Source organism: Saccharomyces eubayanus, chromosome IV, assembly GCF_001298625.1.
Source record: "Saccharomyces eubayanus strain FM1318 chromosome IV, whole genome shotgun sequence".
NCBI classification, from domain to species: Eukaryota; Fungi; Ascomycota; class Saccharomycetes; order Saccharomycetales; family Saccharomycetaceae; genus Saccharomyces; species Saccharomyces eubayanus.
In genome coordinates this window covers 52,597-66,283 of record NC_030979.1, presented here as the reverse complement: position 1 = coordinate 66,283, position 13,687 = coordinate 52,597, and the positions used below count along the sequence as shown (strand labels likewise).

The 13,687-nt window shown below is 41.1% G+C and overlaps 7 protein-coding genes across 7 annotated transcripts; 5 read left to right on the top strand and 2 right to left on the bottom strand.

Annotated features, from left to right (window-relative positions):
- Positions 1 to 286: 286 nt before the first annotated feature.
- GDH2 (glutamate dehydrogenase (NAD(+))) lies at positions 287 to 3,565 on the top strand (the record flags this gene model as incomplete). Its single annotated transcript, XM_018364082.1, has 1 exon — positions 287 to 3,565. The coding sequence occupies one exon, from the start codon at positions 287 to 289 to the stop codon at positions 3,563 to 3,565; it is 3,279 nt and encodes a 1,092-aa protein (XP_018222883.1).
- A 346-nt stretch (positions 3,566 to 3,911) lies between these two features.
- RRI1 (COP9 signalosome catalytic subunit RRI1) lies at positions 3,912 to 5,231 on the top strand (the record flags this gene model as incomplete). Its single annotated transcript, XM_018364081.1, has 1 exon — positions 3,912 to 5,231. The coding sequence occupies one exon, from the start codon at positions 3,912 to 3,914 to the stop codon at positions 5,229 to 5,231; it is 1,320 nt and encodes a 439-aa protein (XP_018222882.1).
- Positions 5,232 to 5,654: 423 nt separating this feature from the next.
- On the top strand, positions 5,655 to 6,284 carry TIM22 (translocation channel protein TIM22; the record flags this gene model as incomplete). Its single annotated transcript, XM_018364080.1, has 1 exon — positions 5,655 to 6,284. The coding sequence occupies one exon, from the start codon at positions 5,655 to 5,657 to the stop codon at positions 6,282 to 6,284; it is 630 nt and encodes a 209-aa protein (XP_018222881.1).
- Positions 6,285 to 6,843: 559 nt separating this feature from the next.
- Positions 6,844 to 7,812, bottom strand: DI49_0863 (uncharacterized protein; the record flags this gene model as incomplete). Its single annotated transcript, XM_018364079.1, has 1 exon — positions 6,844 to 7,812. The coding sequence occupies one exon, from the start codon at positions 7,810 to 7,812 to the stop codon at positions 6,844 to 6,846; it is 969 nt and encodes a 322-aa protein (XP_018222880.1).
- Positions 7,813 to 8,568: 756 nt separating this feature from the next.
- Positions 8,569 to 9,082, bottom strand: DTD1 (D-tyrosyl-tRNA(Tyr) deacylase; the record flags this gene model as incomplete). Its single annotated transcript, XM_018364078.1, has 2 exons — positions 8,569 to 8,953; positions 9,036 to 9,082. 2 exons carry the CDS (start codon positions 9,080 to 9,082, stop codon positions 8,569 to 8,571), a joined length of 432 nt encoding a protein of 143 aa, XP_018222879.1.
- Positions 9,083 to 9,338: 256 nt separating this feature from the next.
- Positions 9,339 to 12,116, top strand: CDC13 (telomere-binding protein CDC13; the record flags this gene model as incomplete). Its single annotated transcript, XM_018364077.1, has 1 exon — positions 9,339 to 12,116. One exon carries the CDS (start codon positions 9,339 to 9,341, stop codon positions 12,114 to 12,116), a length of 2,778 nt encoding a protein of 925 aa, XP_018222878.1.
- A 484-nt stretch (positions 12,117 to 12,600) lies between these two features.
- On the top strand, positions 12,601 to 13,524 carry FMP45 (Fmp45p; the record flags this gene model as incomplete). The annotated part of the gene is made up of 1 exon (XM_018364076.1): positions 12,601 to 13,524. The coding sequence occupies one exon, from the start codon at positions 12,601 to 12,603 to the stop codon at positions 13,522 to 13,524; it is 924 nt and encodes a 307-aa protein (XP_018222877.1).
- Positions 13,525 to 13,687: the final 163 nt, after the last annotated feature.

Sequence of the window (13,687 nt, the reverse complement as noted above, 5' to 3'; positions counted from 1 at the left end):
TGCCTAAGGAACGGGGCGCCACAACAGGGAGCTATTGGGGTAAACCAAGTCATTAATAGCTGGACAGGACAAGTCACCACGACAGCAACAGCAGCAACAAAAGCATCAACAATAACACTGACAAGCGTTCATTGCTACTGTTTACCAGATTACTTGTTATATAAGAGCAAGTTCGAATCCTCGAAACAGTTACCTTTTGTCCAGAAAGTTCCTTTTGTGGGTGCGGTATAACCTCAAAAGAACACTCAAAACAAAAATAAATTGAAACATACAACTACAACAAATAATGCTGTTTGATCATAAAAATCGCAGTGCTTTAACATCATTGAACACCCCTGATATTGCCTCTTTGTCGATATCTTCGATGTCAGACTATCACGTGTTCGATTTCCCCGGGAAGGACTTACAGAGGGAGGAAGTCATAGATTTGCTAGACCAGCAAGGTTTTATTCCGGATGATTTAATCGAGCAGGAAGTGGACTGGTTTTATAACTCACTGGGTATTGACGATCTGTTTTTCTCCAGAGAGTCTCCCCAATTAATCTCCAATATTATCCACTCGCTTTATGCGTCCAAGCTAGATTTTTTTGCGAAATCAAAGTTCAACGGCATTCAGCCAAGACTGTTCAGTATCAAAAACAAAATCATCACTAATGATAACCATGCTATCTTTATGGAATCTAATACTGGCGTCAGTATAAGTGAGTCTCAACAGAAAAACTTTAAATTTGCTAACAATTCCGTCGGAAACGACACATTGGAGCATGCTAAGGATACAATTGAAAACAATAAGACTCAAATGAGTGATTCTTGCCCACCTTATGAATTGGATTCTGAAATTGATGATCTTTTCTTAGATAATAAATCCCAAAAAAACTGCAGACTGGTATCCTTTTGGGCTCCAGAAAGCGAATTAAAGCTAACTTTTGTTTATGAAAGTGTTTTCCCCAGTGATGATGCTGCTGCCGTAGATATTTCTTCTCAAGATTTGTTAAAAGGCCACATTGAGTCTATTAGTGATAAGACCATGTTTAAAGTCTCTTCTAGTGAAAACAAAAAACTGTACGGTCTTTTAATCAAGCTAGTTAAGGAAAGAGAGGGCCCTGTTATCAAGACTACTCGCTCTGTGGAAAATAAAGAAGAAATTAGATTATTGGTTGCCTACAAAAGATTCACTACCAAGCGCTATTACTCGGCTTTGAACTCTCTGTTTCACTATTACAAATTGAAACCTTCTAAATTTTATTTGGAATCATTCAATGTTGAAAAAGACGACATTATCATCTTTTCCGTATACTTGAACGAAAATCAACAGTTCGAAGATGTTTTAGTTCATGATGTGGAAGCAGCATTGAGACAAATTGAAAGAGAAGCTTCTTTGTTGTACGCTATTCCAAATAACTCATTTCACAAAGTTTATCAGAAACGTCAATTTTCACCCAAAGAGGCAATTTATGCTCATATTGGTGCTATCTTTATTAACCACTTTGTTAACCGCTTAGGTTCAGACTATCAAAACCTACTGTCTCAAATCACCATCAAGCGTAATGATACTACCCTTCTAGAAATTGTGGAAAATCTGAAAAGAAAGTTAAGGAATGAAACGTTGACCCAACAAACTATTATTAACATCATGTCGAAGCATTACACCATAATCTCCAAGCTATACAAAAACTTTGCTCAGACTCATTATTATCACGATAATAACAAAGATATGGAAAAAACGCTGTCTTTCCAACGTTTAGAAAGGGTTGAACCTTTTAAGAATGACCAAGAATTTGAAGCGTACTTAAACAAGTTCATTCCAAATGATTCTCCGGATTTGTTAATTTTAAAAACCCTGAACATTTTCAACAAATCCATTTTAAAGACAAATTTCTTTATAACAAGAAAAGTGGCTATCTCATTTAGATTGGACCCTTCATTGGTAATGTCAAAATTCGAATACCCCGAAACTCCTTTTGGCATTTTCTTTGTTGTTGGTAATACTTTCAAAGGTTTCCACATTAGATTTAGAGATATCGCAAGAGGTGGTATTCGTATAGTCTGTTCAAGAAACCAAGATATCTACGATTTGAATTCCAAAAACGTAATTGATGAGAACTATCAATTGGCTTCTACCCAACAACGTAAAAACAAAGATATTCCAGAAGGCGGTTCTAAGGGTGTTATATTGTTGAACCCAGGTCTAGTAGAGCATGATCAAACCTTTGTTGCCTTTTCTCAATACGTGGATGCAATGATTGATATACTGATCAATGATCCTTTGAAGGAAAACTATGTGAATCTTTTACCAAAGGAGGAAATTTTATTTTTCGGTCCCGATGAAGGAACCGCAGGTTTTGTGGATTGGGCTACTAATCATGCTCGTGTCAGAAACTGTCCATGGTGGAAGTCGTTCTTAACTGGTAAATCCCCATCCTTGGGTGGTATTCCCCATGACGAATACGGTATGACTTCATTGGGTGTACGCGCATACGTAAACAAGATATACGAAACTCTGAACCTAACCAATTCAACCGTCTACAAATTTCAGACAGGTGGTCCAGATGGTGACTTGGGTTCCAATGAGATTCTCTTATCTTCATCGAATGAGTGCTATTTGGGGATTTTGGATGGTTCAGGTGTTCTTTGTGATCCTAAAGGCTTGGATAAAGATGAACTACTACGTTTGGCTCATGAAAGGAAAATGATTTCTGAGTTTGACATTTCCAGGTTGTCCAATAATGGGTTTTTCGTTCCTGTAGATGCCATGGATATTATGCTTCCAAATGGTACAATTGTAGCTAATGGTACAACTTTCAGAAACACTTTTCATACCCAAATTTTCAAGTTTGTGGATCATATAGATGTTTTTGTTCCATGCGGTGGTAGACCAAACTCAATTACTCTAAACAATTTGCATTATTTCGTTGATGAAAAGACAGGAAAATGTAAGATTCCGTATATTGTAGAAGGTGCCAATTTGTTTATTACCCAACCTGCTAAAAACGCCTTGGAGGAGCATGGCTGTGTCTTGTTCAAGGATGCTTCTGCTAATAAAGGTGGTGTCACTTCTTCATCTATGGAAGTATTGGCTTCGTTAGCTCTTAACGATAACGATTTTGTCCATAAATTTATTGGCGATACTACTGGTGAAAGATCTGCGCTGTACAAGGCCTATGTCGTGGAAGTGCAATCGAGAATTCAAAGAAACGCCGAGTTGGAATTCGGCCAACTATGGAACCTAAACCAATTGAACGGAACTCATATTTCGGAAATTTCAAATCAACTGTCATTCACCATCAACAAATTGAATGATGATCTAGTTGCTTCTGAAGAGTTATGGTTAAATGACTTAAAGTTAAGGAACTATTTGTTGTTGAATAAAATCATTCCAAAGATTTTAATCGATGTTGCTGGATCTGATTCTGTATTGGAAAATATTCCCGAAAGCTATTTAAAGGTTTTGTTGTCAAGTTACTTATCAAGCACCTTCGTTTACCAAAACGGCCTTGATGTTAATATTGGAAAGTTTTTAGAATTCATTGGAGGCTTAAAAAGAGAAGCTGAAGCGAATGCTTGAGCCCCAACAAACCAAAAAGTTCTGTACAATATAAAACTCCAAAAAGTAAAATAAAATAAACATGCATATATACGCCCTTTTTTATTCTCTTTGTCTTTTGTTAAATAAATCCTTTATATGTTTGTTCCTATATATGCAACATTTTTAATCCCAAAACACTTTTACAATTTTAACCCGTCTCACCACGTTAAGCTTATTATCTGTTCACTCTTATATCTAACTACATTAAAATACTTAAAAGAAAGTGCGCGTTCTCCACAATAGAGTAGTTTTTAAGAGGGATTGATTGCAAATTAAAAAAAAAAAACTAAAACAAAATATTCAACAAAAGTGGGGGTTATCTATCATGTCCCTTTCAACTATAACTGTAAAAGCTTTGCGACAACTGCTTAAAGAGAAATATACAGTAGAGGATGACCTTAATGGATCCTTAGCTCTACCAAATATGCGATTCCAGCCATCACGTGAAGGAGAATATCAACCACTAAGTCAATCATCGCTTCTCAACACTAAACTGAAGCAAAAAAGTAACGAGAACACCCAAAATTACAACCGCATACTCATATCGAAACTATCATGTGAGAAAATTTCCAATTTTTCAGTTCGTGGCGGAAATATTGAAATTATGGGTATTCTAATGGGTTTCACTTTGGGAGATCACATTGTCATAATGGACTGTTTTAATCTACCTGTAGTAGGAACAGAAACACGTGTAAACGCACAATTAGAGTCGTATGAATATATGGTTCAATATATTGATGAGATGTATAATAATAATGTCGATAGTGACGCACAAGACTGTAAAGAAGTTCAACTCAACGTTGTTGGTTGGTTCCATTCACACCCTGGTTATGATTGTTGGCTCAGTAATATTGACATTCAAACTCAGGATTTGAACCAAAGATTCCAAGATCCATATGTGGCAATTGTGGTAGACCCATTAAAAAGCTTAAAAGACGGAACCTTAAAAATGGGCGCATTTAGAACAGTGGAAAATCAAAACGGCGATGTTAATGCACTATCCTATTATGAACTAGAGACGATTGTCTTCGATTCAGAATTGAATCGAACGCTATTCGAAACTAAATTAAAATTACATTGTGTGGTAGAGGATGATGAATCAGAACAAATGTCTTTAAACAGATTAATTGAAACGATGAAACAATGTAATTATTTAGTGGATTCAAAAAACGTCAGAACAAGAATGAAATTAGCTACTAATGACAACGTTCACGACGAAAACAAAAAAACTGTTGATGACCAAAATCATTTAACAAAGTCACAGTTCTACTGTAATACTCAAAAGGGGGACAGTACCGGTACGAACTCTTTTGTCAGTATGCTTTCAGGAGACAATAATAGTGACGTAGATATGGAAGATCGAAACTTTACCGAATTTGATAGCACAGATACAAGTCTGTACACGAGTATGGAACCAAGCCTTCATGCAAACCGTACAGAAACAAATAACAGGTCTAACGAAAACTTCCACAATTTGAGAAACCATTTCAATATTTCTCAAGACAGACATAAGGAGGAATGTAACGATCTTTTACAAAGAAACGTGCTAGAGACAGATTATACAAGAGCGAAGAACCGCATACTTGCTTCAAAGATAAAACAATACGAACGATTGCGATTTTATAAGGATACGTTCACACTTTAACATCACATTCTTATTTATGCAAAAATTAATGGCAGCTCGAAACGCATTTCCTTTATTAGTCAACAAAAGTATTAATTTTTACGTACTGTACTATTTACATTCCTTTAAAATATATATGTATTATGACCACTATAATTTGAGTTCGTGTAACGTTATATGTCTATATTTTTTGATCTCGCTAATAAAATAGCATCGAGTATTAACAATGTAGAGAAGGATGAGATGCATTAGCAATTTTCCTTCCTATCTAGGCAACCAAACTATAGCAGATTGGATTCACCTACTGTTAGTCTCATTTTCGAACAAACTAATCCCAAGACACTCTTGTTATCCGTCGCTTTGAAACGTGTACATAAGAGAGAAAAATTATAATCTGCTACCAAAAGGATTGAAAATCTGCATTTCTAAAAAGCTTATCCAGGTATGGTGTATACGGGATTTGGCCTAGAACAAATAAGTCCACCTCAAAAGAAGCCCTATAATGAATTAACTCCCGAGGAACAGGGAGAGCGAGGTGCAGAAATGATTATGAACTTCATGACTTCATGTCCCGGAAAATCAGTAATAAGTGGTGTAACGGGGTTCGCGCTTGGTGGTGTCTTAGGTCTATTTATGGCATCCATGGCTTATGACACACCACTTCATACGCCTACTCCAGCCAATACGGCTGCAACTACAGCTACGGCTTCAGGAAACGTGGGTGTGGGCGGGATATCAAGGACCGTTCAGCAAATATCTGACTTACCATTCAAACAACAAATGAAACTCCAGTTTACCGATATGGGTAAGAAATCATACTCCAGTGCTAAAAACTTTGGTTATATTGGTATGATATATGCTGGTGTAGAGTGTGTGATAGAATCGATTAGGGCCAAAAACGATATTTACAACGGTGTAACAGCAGGTTTTTTCACTGGCGCTGGATTAGCGTATAAAGCTGGACCACAGGCTGCTTTAATGGGTGGTGCTGGTTTTGCTGCCTTTTCGGCTGCAATTGATACGTACATGAAGAGCGAAGATGGTAGGCCACCTCGAAATGATTTTAAAGAATAAATAGATAGATTTGGGATGAATGATAAGGTCTTGCTGTACGTGTAAATAATAGTAATATTGATATTCTATAGAACTGTTTTAGGTTGAAGAATGCTTAATATTTCTCTATATTATTGGCAATGATAAAACGATGGAAAAACGAGAACAATCAATTAAGAAGTGTGTCTAATTTGTAAGCTCCAGTCATGCCATTCCTGCAGGTACCGAATTCGGTTTAGTGAGGCTAATCACTATGGGCTGATTGATTGAAAACAACAGACGGTAATAATCACTTGATGTGCCAGAAATGTATACTCTTTTGGTAATATACCCTGTTGTGACTGCAGCGTAACTTTGGGCCAGGTGCCCGCCCATCTTTGTCCCTTGTGAACGAAGAAAATACAATAGATAAAAGAAACTGATAAATTGATTTTTTATATAAAAAATTAATTAAGCATTATTTGTACCTTACAAGGTGTACTTAAATTGTCACTAGAACTAAGACAAATTAAATCATTAAGCGAAAATAAAGATAGAAAATATGAGTAAGTGAGGACGAACAAAAAGAGAGCCAATAAATTCATGGCATAGGGTTGACGTTCCTATTTGGGTCTGCAGTACTGCCGCTCATTGCACCAGAAGCGGCCCCCTCTACAAGTTTCTCTTGGTCATAGGAATGCCCACCTGATTCGTCGGTAGAATAAGTATGCTGGTCCGTTACAGCGTTTGCGGTATTTGCAGTGCGCTCATTTGTGGTGTAACGCACATCTGCATTAGGGGTGGTAGTAGTATAACGTGTATTAGTATTTGTGGTTGTGGTGTAGCGGCCATTAGGATCATTGGTAGCATAGCGTGTGTCAGCGTTAGGATCTGATACATAAGCGGTATTTGAATCTACACCTGTACCTGCGCCTGTACCTGCTTCAACGTCCTCGGTTCTTATATTACCATTCCCGTAACCGGCAGTTTCTTCAAATGGCTCGCTTAAAGCCAATCCACTCCATCTATGAAGTTTCGTTCCCATAGAAGCACCAGTTCTCCATAATCCTTGAGATTTATAGCGCCTTCTAATTGGTGTTAAAACATTGACTCCCAATAATACTACACTAGTCAAGAATAGCAAAAAAGTGAGTCCGGCAAAGGCAATTGCTGCTTGGGAAGAGTTACAGGCTCTTCTATGATTGCTACTAGTGTATTGCCCACTATATGGGTCATAATATCCTCCACTTGAATTTCTGCTCTTACAGCTGTGACGACCTTGAGCATATGCGAGAACGATGAAAGCGGCCAACCATAGTAGACACATAATCAATTCTGCACAGAAATACATTCCTATGTAGATTAGAGTAGGTAAAGCCAAACATAAAATACCCAAAATAATCAGATAGAACACGCTGATTACGCCTGTTGCCAACGTGAAGTTGGTTTTCTTGTTACCTTTATCATTGTAGGCATGGATGGCATACGCCAAGAGTGACATCACCAAAACTGATGATACAAACTGCGAAAATCTCAAAAGTGTAAGAAAGACTCCAGTGACTCGTTTCATGATTCTAATATATGTATCGTTTTTCGTTGTGTTCCTTAATCAATGAAAAAAAAAGCCCTCAACCTTCAACATTCGTGTTGATATTAACTCATGAACGATGACACCGGACATTTGGCCAAACCTTTTTATACGTTCTATCTGGATTTAGGGAATATGTAACCAACCGTACCAATCGACATCCCTTAAGTTACAGCTCCAACATCCCTTGAAAACTTTGCCAATGGCGAACATAAATTAAGATCATCAGGTATACAAGCTAGTTCATTAGTGCCATAAACCTCAAAAGCTCCTTAACCATCGGTGAATTAAGGGTATACATCCCTTTTCCTTAACAAATACGTTTCTTTTTTCAAGTGCCAACTTAATACACTCATGAATGCGCTATACAGCAGCCTAGCATTGCTCTTTGATTAGTAAGTTTCTATAAGGCATCTATGTCCCTTTTTTTTTTTTTTTTTTTTTTTCAATGCGCCCTTAAAGGTATATAAAAATTTGATTCATTTTCTAACATAAAAGGAAAACGAAGTAATTCTAGGCTTTTTCAATAAACCTGATGTAATCTTACACTTTTATAGCGAATATATCTTGCGCAAATTTTAGGGAGATGCTTATTCGTTACTTTTTAAGTTGATTGAGATGTAATTATCAGAATATCGTAACGTTTTTTATGACAGAAACAAATCCGAAAAAAAAGAAGATTAAAAAAGTGTGCTGTATTCTATTCAGTCGTGCATATGTTTATAAAGTTCCTTTATACTAATCAGTATCAAGTATTATCGTAACTGGGCCCTCATTGGTTAACGAACAGCTCATCATGGCCCCGAACTCACCATCTTTAACTTTCTCTTCCCCTAAATCGTTTCTTAGTAATTTCAAAAACTCTTCGTAAAGCTCTTTAGCAATGTGACCCTTTTGAGCTAGGTGGAAGTCAGGTTTGGTTCCCTTCTTGGTCCTTGCCATCAATGTGAATTGGGACACAGATAGAATTTCACCGTTAACCTCTTTAATGTTTTTCTTCCACAAATTCTTGGAGTCATCCTCAAAGATTCTCAAATTGAGAACCTTCTTGGATAATTTTTCCACCTCGGCTATAGAATCTTCAGTGGAAATACCTACTAAGAGCATATAGCCATGTTTAATACTGTTATATCAATTGAGTTGTAATAAGTTGTTAGTAGAAAAATTACAACACCATCAAAACTGACAATAAAGTAAAAACATACCTTGAAATGACCTTAGAATCAACTGCTACAGACGCTTGGCTGACCATTTGCAATACAATCTTCATTGTGAGCGGCTATTTAGTATGTTATGGAGTTTTTCGTTGTATTATCTTGTCAATGTGAATACTCTTCAGTTAAAATCTTAGCGAAAATATTGAAAGTTTCATTTTTTTCATCTTATAAAAAACGCGAAATCCTGATAAGATGCGAAATCCTGATGCGAAAATAGGCATTAACAAATTAACGTGATGCTATCCATTTGATAAAAGGTAGCATACAGTTATGAAGCATTCTGGATAAAAAATGGACACCTTCGAAGAACCAGAATGTCCTCCACATAAACCTCGTGCATTTGTAAAATCAACGAAAGAGTTTGAGGATTATCCAAACAACGCAATCGTTCCTGTCCAGTTCGTGTCGCTTTTAACTTCAATACGATTGACTGAAACAAAATGTTTGTTGGGATTTTCTAATTTTGAAAGTGGGAAAGATCAGGCGAAACAATGTTACACAGTCAAGTTAAAGTTCAAAGACAAAAATACAGAAAGGTTAGCAAGAATGACAATATCCTTGGTTTGTCGATATTTCGACATCGAATTACCAGATTTAGATTTGGACACAGAATCATGCTCTACATTTATACTGGAGGATATTCATTTCGAAAGGCTGTGCTTTGCGAGCTGCAAAACCTTATACGTGTCGCAACACGGGAACTACACCCTATTTTTGGAAGACATCAAGCCATTGGATTTAGCATACGTCATAAACACCTTATCAAAAGGGCCTAAAAACTGTAGCAACGGAGTTTCTTTATCGGCACCAAATGTAGGGCCGAATTTGAAGGAATCCCTCGCGACTATTTTCGACAATTTGATTACAATGAACAGAGATCAGAAAAACAGTTTTAAGTTTGTGAAGTTGATACACTATGATACAGAGGTCAAAGAGTTTATCCAAGAACGACAAAGGCTTCTATTACGGAAATCAAAGCCCAACCCAGTCGATCCCTTTTTTGTTCCCCACAGATTGGGCGCTGCTTCTCTTGAATCGCAGAATGAATTCAACTCGCAGCTTATGACGCTCAATGTAGATGAAGAAGTTACAAACACGAGCAGCACAAGAGACGACCTGGATGCGCACTCGGACCCCATTGAGGATTCTGACGTTTCATCATCCTCTTCTACGGGCACGTTTCTAAGCTCTAGATCGTATATCCAGTCGCAGACTCCTGAAAGGAAAACTAAAGTACCCAACGACTGGCCCCACCATGGTTCAGAAAGAAAAAAAAGAAAACTGTCTTTCACGGACCGTACGGCTCCTTCATCACAACTCGGTATCGATTATGAACGGCTTTCCATGGCCAGCTTAGGCTCGATGGAAAGATTCGAGGGGAAGTTTGTCGGGATGTACCCGCCCGAGTTCCACAGTGTGGATGAATTTAAGCATTGCACTCTAAAACTGTATTTCACACCATTGCCGCTATCCGCGGGCTTGGACCGAGTACTGGTACCGGGTGTGAACTGCCTCGAGATCATACTCCCTACCGTTGAACGAATCCGTGACCTGTTTGGTAGTTTGAACTGTCAAAGCGACAAGATATCAGCGATTCTATTAATGGACAAACCGGGTCTGGTTACCGCAGAGATTGAACGGATTCTGTGGGACAATGACGAAACCGTTAGTCCCGGCTTGGCGGTCTGGAGCTTGAAGAATATCCGCACTGACGCCCATGCGCACCCGCCCGCGCCACTAGCATCATTACCGTCAAACCCGCCTCGATTGAAGATGCGGGAACTGGCCAAGAAGGACCCCACCATCGAATTCCGTGAGTTGGCGTTGAGCGCGTTCGATACCAAGTTCGTCACCATGTTCGGCATGGTGGTGTCTTGCTCCTTTGACAAGCCTGCGTTCGTCTCGTTTGTCTTCACCGATTTTACCAAGAACGACATCACCCAGAACTACCTCTACGACAGATACCTGGTGGACTACGAGGCCAAACTGGAGCTCGATGAAGGCTTCAAAGCCATCATGTACAAGAACCAGTTCGAAGTGTTCGACTCCCGCATCGAGAAAATATTCGGCAGGCGCCTTAAGGATCTGCAGAACGGCAATGACGAAAACGTGTCGCAGCACGGGATAGTATGCAGGATGAACATGAAAGTGAAAATCTACAACGGCAAGCTGAACGCCATCGTGCGCGAATGCGTACCGATCCCGTACGCCCAGGCAAACACCCTAGCGACGCCCACGCAGTTCGAGCATCTGCGGTCGTTCTACCAGCGGGCATTCGGCAGACTCGGCGAGTCTGCCATCTCCCGCTACTTCGACCAGTACACTACGTTTTTCCCCATACAAAGAAACAAGCACCACCTCGCGGAACTGCAACCCGCCGCGGCAAAACACAGCCCAGAACCGGCACCGTTACAGACCGCACCACCCCTCAGGGAAGAGTACATCCCGGACCTGAACGCAGACGTCGAGTCCTTCGACGTCGAGTTCACTGACATCTTCCCGCTCCTCCACTCTTTGACCCGCGGCCGCTCACTGCAACCGCAGCCGCACAAGAACCACACGCTGTACAGCTGCGAGGGCCGCGTCGTCGCCATCGAGTGCCACCCAACGGACCTCTGTTTCCACATCACGGATGAACTTACGCCCTCGCAAACCCGTGGCCCGGATCCGCAACGTGTGCTGCAATTGCACATCACTACTCCCAAGAACCTCGCGTACTTTTTCAACCGCACAAGCGCTTTCCTACAGAGCCAGGACCTCGACGGAAGACACACACAACTGGCGCAGTTTCTGGGACACCGATTCAAGTTCAACATAACCTCCTCGCGGTTGCTGCTGCCGGCGGCAGCAGCAGCAGCAGCAACAGCATTGCAGATCTGGTGTCCCATCGAATGCACTTTCCAGGAATTGCAGCAGCAGCACGCCTACACGGCCGCAGCAGCAGCCGGTTCAGGGAGCCCTGGCGGAATTAACGCTGATCCACCGCGCCTACTTGCCGCGCTAGATGGCGTCACCGTGAAAAGGGAGGACGCCGATGACGCCGTGACCGCCGGGTTGTCCGCCTCGTGAGACGTGACACGTGCAGCGCCAGCGCGGCGGTGCCAAAAGAGCGGTGACGTTTTCGGAGTCCCATAGCGACAAAATACAAAAAAGACAACAAACACAAAGACAACGACGACAATTTAAGGGTGCGCGGATTATAAGGGAGCCCGGCGTTCTCACAGGAAAGAAGGGAAAGAGGGGAGTGGGAGCAGCAGGCGACACCGAGCGGGTCCTTCTTTCTTGGAAAAGGAAACAAGGATAGTTTGGAGTGAGGAGTGAAGTGAAGTCAAGTAGAATGGAGTGGAATGGAGTGGAGGGAGTGTCGGACGGAAGTTGGCATATAAAAGGCTGTCTCTGTTTCGTAACTCTTGCTTGATCTTCTTTTGGCCGTATTGTCCCTTAGATGTAAACTTTGGAAATAGAGTAACTTGAAAGAAGTATTATCCTTATACTATTCTTTTTTTTTTAGCAAGCTGCAGTAACAACTACTACTACTTCTACTACTACCAATATGATTTTCAAAAGGTTCGTTAATATTCTGGTGTTTTTATTCCTACTAGGTGCCGGCTTGTTGACGTTTTTTCTTATTTTGTCTGGAGGCAGACAATCGGGGACGCTGAAGAACTTCTATTGGCTACAGGCCGATACTAACGGGTTCAACAGCGCTCCCGCTACCACAAGATGGTACAACTACGAATGGTGTGGCTACGACAACGGCCAGCTGGCCAATTGCTCAAGCAAGGCTCCCGCCAAGCCCTTTTCCCCCAGAGACAACTTCGGCGACTCGCCCAACTTGCCCTCGTCGTTCAGGGACCACCGCAAGACTTACTACTACCTGTCCAGGGTCGGTTGGGCCATGCTGCTGATCGGGCTCTTCTTCATCGCCATGGCACTGGTGCCCGCGTTCCTGGCCACTTTTCTTCCATTCAAGGCTGTGCCCGTGCTTTACTGTGTGCTGTCTTGGCTGGCTCTTTTCTTCATTGTCCTGGCCGCGTGTCTGTACACCGGATGCTACGTGAAGGCAAGAAAGGCCTTCCACAAAGGTGGACGGCCTGCGAAGTTGGGTGTCAAGAACTTTGCGTTCATCTGGACATCCGTCTTCTTGATGCTTGCTAACGCTATCTGGTCTACCATTTTCAGCGCTACCCACAAGGGCCGCTCGTCTTGCTCCGACCACGACATGTACGCCCAGTACGAGAGCCCATCCATTGACACTGGTAATCAGCTAGAAAAGTCTACCTACACCAGCGGTACCACAGACGGTGCCGGCCCGGTCGCGGTAGCTCCCGTAATTGGCCAGCCTCAACCCGCTACCGCCGCTAAGGGTGGCGACGGCAAGTTTTTCCAGAAACTGAGAACAAGAAAGCACTCGCCCTCTGCTGATCTAGAACCAGCCGAAGACGGCGGTCTTGCTGGGCCTGTCACTGCACGCTAGTGAGACAAACGATCCGTTCTTTTGTTTTTTATCTGTCGCACCAACATCTCACATGCCCTTTATTTTGCCATGGCCGATCCATGTGCATTTTGTGCCAATTTCTAATTTGGAGATCATCTCTTTTTCTCCTCCCCCTCTTCCTTCTTTCCCCCTCCTAATCATT